The sequence below is a fragment of the Vulpes vulpes genome, chromosome 12 (assembly GCF_048418805.1).
Source record: "Vulpes vulpes isolate BD-2025 chromosome 12, VulVul3, whole genome shotgun sequence".
Lineage (NCBI taxonomy): Eukaryota > Metazoa > Chordata > Mammalia > Carnivora > Canidae > Vulpes > Vulpes vulpes.
The window spans coordinates 157,223,619-157,228,536 of NC_132791.1; the positions used below are offsets into that span (position 1 = coordinate 157,223,619).

General features: G+C 60.2%; 1 protein-coding gene across 1 annotated transcript in view; it reads left to right on the forward strand.

Moving 5' to 3' along the window:
- Positions 1 to 3,397, forward strand: part of SLC1A7 (solute carrier family 1 member 7) — a 43,105-nt gene extending 39,708 nt beyond the window's left edge. The window contains exons 8-11 of the mRNA XM_026007051.2: positions 95 to 289; positions 1,042 to 1,176; positions 1,566 to 1,668; positions 2,280 to 3,397. Coding sequence (XP_025862836.2) covers positions 95 to 289; positions 1,042 to 1,176; positions 1,566 to 1,668; positions 2,280 to 2,498 — 652 coding nt within the window. The 3' untranslated portion in view covers positions 2,499 to 3,397. The remainder of the gene's footprint in view (positions 1 to 94; positions 290 to 1,041; positions 1,177 to 1,565; positions 1,669 to 2,279) is intronic.
- The last annotated feature ends 1,521 nt before the right edge of the window (positions 3,398 to 4,918 follow it).

A 4,918-nucleotide genomic window follows, 5' to 3' on the forward strand; every position in this document is an offset into this window, starting at 1 on the left:
CCGGGTGGCTGGGCCGCCGGGGGGGGGGCGGCTTCCTGTTCCAGGAGGCCCCCAGCAGCGGGTGGGAGGCAGACACTGGCCCCTCTGCCCGCAGCTCAGCCACGCTGCCCATCACCTTCAAGTGCCTCCTGGAAAACAACCACATCGACCGGCGCATTGCCCGCTTTGTGCTGCCCGTGGGCGCCACCATCAACATGGACGGCACAGCTCTCTACGAGGCCGTGGCCGCCATCTTCATCGCCCAGGTCAACAACTACGAGCTGGACTTTGGCCAGATCATCACCATCAGGTACACACCCGACACCCCACACCCGCAGTGGATTGGCTGGGAGGGAAGGAGGGCACTGGAAGGGCCTTTGGGGTTCTTGAGACCCAGACCTAAGGGGGTTTCTGAGGTGCTGAAGGCACCTCAGAGGTGCTGGAGGCAAGGGGCTTGTTCCAGGCCACACGGCAAGTCAGTGGCACAGCTGGGACTCGACCTAGTGTCTGCCTCGGGGCTCCTTCCCCAGCGGCACCCTGCAGAGGCGGAGCTCCGAGCAGGCCAGCAAGGGCCGCAGGCAGGCACACGCACAGCAGAGGCCGGGGATGATGACGGACGAAGGCGGGTGGCCAGTGTGGCTAGAGCGGAGGGAAGGGTGCTGGAGTGAGGGGCAGAGGCCGTGGGAAGGCCTCGCATGCCAGCTGGAGGAAGAAGTCAGGCCTTAGGAGCCAGGCCCCAGAGAGGAGCTGGGCAGGGCTGAGGGGGGGACGACCTGAATCTCTGGTCGGCTTCCGGGAACCCTATGGAGGCAGAGGCTCCAGGCACAGTCTTTCCCACAAACTCTCAGGAGGTTCTGCTAAGGCCAGGGACAGAGACCATGGGGCCAGAGGACCTTGAGCAGAGGCCTGCCCACCCCCCCATGAGAACTTTCCCAACAACCCCTGCCCCATAGGGCTGTCCCCAGAGGCCCCGGCAATCTGGCTTCCTTCTAGGAACACGGGCCCCGACAGCGAGGCCTGCCCCTCCTGCTCCTCCTCTTCCTCTCCCTGCCCCTCTTGCAGCATCACGGCCACTGCGGCCAGCATCGGGGCAGCTGGCATCCCCCAGGCTGGGCTCGTCACCATGGTTATCGTGCTTACCTCCGTGGGACTTCCCACTGACGACATCACCCTCATCATCGCTGTCGACTGGGCTCTGTGAGTGGGGTTCGCCCCCCTACCTGCCCTACCCCTCAGGCAGCAGGCTGTGGGGGTGGCCTGGGGGTCCCTGCCTTCCTCATGGACACCAGCCTGGCTGCATAATGTGTGGGGCCCAGTGTTCAAAAATGAAAATGTGCCTACCTTTGTTCAAAAATTATAAAGAACTTCAAGAAGGTGAGAGCAGAGCCTTAGACCAAACCCAGGCCCTTCTATGGTTGGGCAGAGTCACGTGCCCATGAAGCCAGCTGTGCATCAAACCTGTTTTGGCCTTGCCAAGGTGGGGGGTAGTAGGCTCAGGAGGACCAGAAAGGCCTTGCTGCAGTCGCTGCTGGGGTGAGCGCTGCCCTCTGCCAGCCCCTTACCCACTGCCCGCCGTGGCTCACCAGGGACCGGTTCCGCACCATGATTAACGTGCTGGGTGATGCGCTGGCGGCGGGGATCATGGCCCACATCTGCCGGAAGGACTTTGCTCAGGACACAGGCACTGAGGTGAGAGCAGTGCCCCCTTGCTGGCCTGGACCCTCCGTTGAGTGGGTGGAGCTGGGGTGGGAGTGGGGGCAGCAGGACCTCTCACCTGCTGGGTACCTGCCCATCCCTCCCTGCCTCTGGCCTTGGTCTCCTCACCTGTAGGGGGCTGACTGATGCCCCTAATGGCTAGTTGTTGAGCACTTACCGTGGCTGTCGATCCGGGTAGGGGCACTGGTGAACAGGGTAAGATGAACCCCTGCCCTCAGGGTGCCTGTACCCTGTGTGGAGGTGGTATCTGTCCTGACTACCACAACGCAAACATCTGTATGTCTGCATGGGGTTTCGTGGTCTTCAGGGCTCCTCCAATAACTGTGCAGCAGGCCATCCCACTCTGTGGGGAGGACAGGCCGGATAGCCACCAATTCCCTCACCGGAGGGTGTGGTCCCTCCTCCACTAAGAGCCTCAGAAGGAAGCAGTGTTGAATATGGGGCCCAGAGAGGCCCTGGGTGACCTATCAAGGTCCCACAACACATCTAGAGGAAAACCCACTACATGGTTTGCTCGTTCAGTCCCCCCTAGTGTCTAACCTCACCCACTCCTGCTGCTACCAAGGTCTGTCTCCCCTCCCCAGAAACTGCCGCCCTGTGAGACCAAGCCAGTAAGCCTCCAGGAGATCGTGGCAACCCAGCAGAATGGCTGTGTGAAGAGTGTGGCTGAGGCCTCGGAGCTGACCCTGGGCCCAGCCTGTCCCCACCACATCCCCATCCAAGTGGAGCAAGATGAGGAGTCAGCTGCCACACATCTGGACCACTGCACCATTGAGATTAGTGAGCTGGAGACCAATGTCTGAGCCCGCAGAGCCTCCGGGGACAGTGGGGCCCCCAGCATTAGGGCCCAAGGGCAGGATCTCCACTCACCTACTTTCCTAAGCACTGGACAGGAGCCAGGCTCACATTGTCTTCCCACCCTTGAGAGGCCAGAATCAGCCCCACTTGTCAGACAGTGGAGTCTCAGAAAGGGAAACACTGCCCGTGGGAGCCCCAGCTGGAGAATGATGAGCTCGCAGCCCAACTCCGGCTGTGACAGCTCCACTGTGATGGCCTCTGAGGGTGGCAGGCAGAGGCTGTACGGTCCTACTTTCTGGATCACGGAGTTGAGGCTCTGTGAGCTGAAAACACTTGCCCCAGGGCTCAGAGCAAGTAATGTCAGGGCCGGGACTCTAACTCAAGTCTTCAAGCCTTGGCCACTCCTTCCCGAAGGACAGAGGCCTACAGGGCCAGATGCCAAGGGTCCCTGCCCCCTTCCAGGAGCTCTGCAGCCACCACTGCCTTCAGTTTATGAAGACATAACAACATCCTGGTTCTGCCCCAGCTGTGTCCCTGCCCAGCCAGTCCCCCCTCCCTGCCCTATAACATGTGGCCTCAGACAAACAGCTCTCCCCGAGGATGGCCCAGCCCAAGGTCAAGGCCCATCCCTGCCACGTGCCACAGCCCATCCCATCAGCTGTATCTCACAAAGCCCAGCCGATGTGGAGAGGGGATGTCTTCAGAAGAGCTGCAGGGACCCTTAGAGACATCTGGGCCAGGACTGGGTTGGCAGGCTTGCCTAGGATGCTTGGGTCAAGCTGCCCATGGAGCCCTGGGGTCAGCACTGTCCACAAGCCTGAGTGACGAAGTGGTGTTAGATTTTCTACTTCCTTTTGTGTTTGCAACTTCAGTGATAATTCAATAAAAGTATTTTGTTTTTCAAGTCTTGTGGGCGTAGCAACCAGACCCTGGCCAGCATTTCTTTATCAGGCTAACCTAGGCTGTTACAGTATAGACTGGCCCGACTGGGCAGACAGCATTCGGTCAGGCCTGCCCAGGTGGCCAGAAATACAGGCTTGTCCGTGTAGCCGGAGTAGAGACAGGTGTAGCTGGCCTGTCGGTGTATGGACAGGCCTGCCTGGACAGGGTGAATGACGACAGGCCTGCCTGAGCTGTCACAGGTAGGAGGCACGGTACAAGCTGGCTTCCCCCGGGGACTGCCTCACAGCCACAGCATCAACAGACTCCTTGAGATCAGTCCCCACGAAAGAGACTAATTTCCTCAATAGTCTGGCTCCCATTGGTGAACGCTTTGCTTTAAGGAGGGGACGTGCCCACACATATTTCCAGACCCTCTCATTCTCCACAGCCCCGGGGTGCCTCCAGGAGGCTGGCAGGGACACAGAAGAGCCCTGGCCACACAGCCTGCTCTGAACGTGCCTTCGGACGAGGCTCTTGGGTCTTGCACAGAGGAGCCCATGAAGACACTGAGGATGGGTGAGGGGATGAGCTTCCCAAAGTCACTCAGAATCAGGAGGACACCTGCCCTCCCAGCCCTCACTCCTGAACGACTTCCTATCCTCCTCCCAGGGCCGTAGCCTGGAAATCCAGGAAGGGCCCTGATCCACGACTCCCGTTCCACCGCAGGGCCAGGGACTCCAGGGCCTACTATGGGAGCATCCTTCCTTCATTAAGGCCTAATCCCTGAAGAGAGGTCAGAGGTCAAGCTATCCATCATTCCTGTGACCGTGTGGATTGGCTTAAACATCCCTTCCCTGTGTCACATCCCTAGGCCCTTTGAGCAATGGAGCCTGCAATCTGCTCTTTATCGGGCTTGACAGGAGGAGTGCTGACACACCTCCAGCAGTGGGAGGGCACTGCTTCCTGGGCGTCTCACCCACAGAAGCGTGGACCCGCTCTGCGGGTTCTTCTTTGCCCCTGGGCCGGGTGCTGCCCTTCCTGGTGCCAGCTCTGGCCCTGGTGGGGTGGTGGGAGCACTAGGCAGAGACCTGGGCCCCCCAGGTAGACTGCTCTAGCTCTCAGGTGTGCCTCCAGGCTCTGTCCCATCCCTGCCATCCTGGGGACACACCCTATCCATAACGCTCACTCCATGCACAGGTGATCCTCCAGGTGAGCCGGAGCAGCCCAAAGCCGGTAGGTGTTCTGCTCAGATGCTGAGCCTCTGAAGTGCAGAGCGAGCTCACCGGCCCAGTGTGGTGGTCCTGGCTGGGCCTGCTGACCCCCACAAAGTGATGGGCTGCACAGGCCTCCAGGTCTCCTTACTTGTGACTAAACCCCCACAACCCGGACCTCTGCCTTTGTGATTACTCTGTGGGTCCAACGACTGAACTTTGTGCTGACTCCTGCTGGTCTGGACAGGCCCTGAGGTGCTTGTACCCTGCCCCCACTCAGCAGGGCACCAACCCAGCCAGCACCCAGCAGGAAGCACACACAGACACGGCCA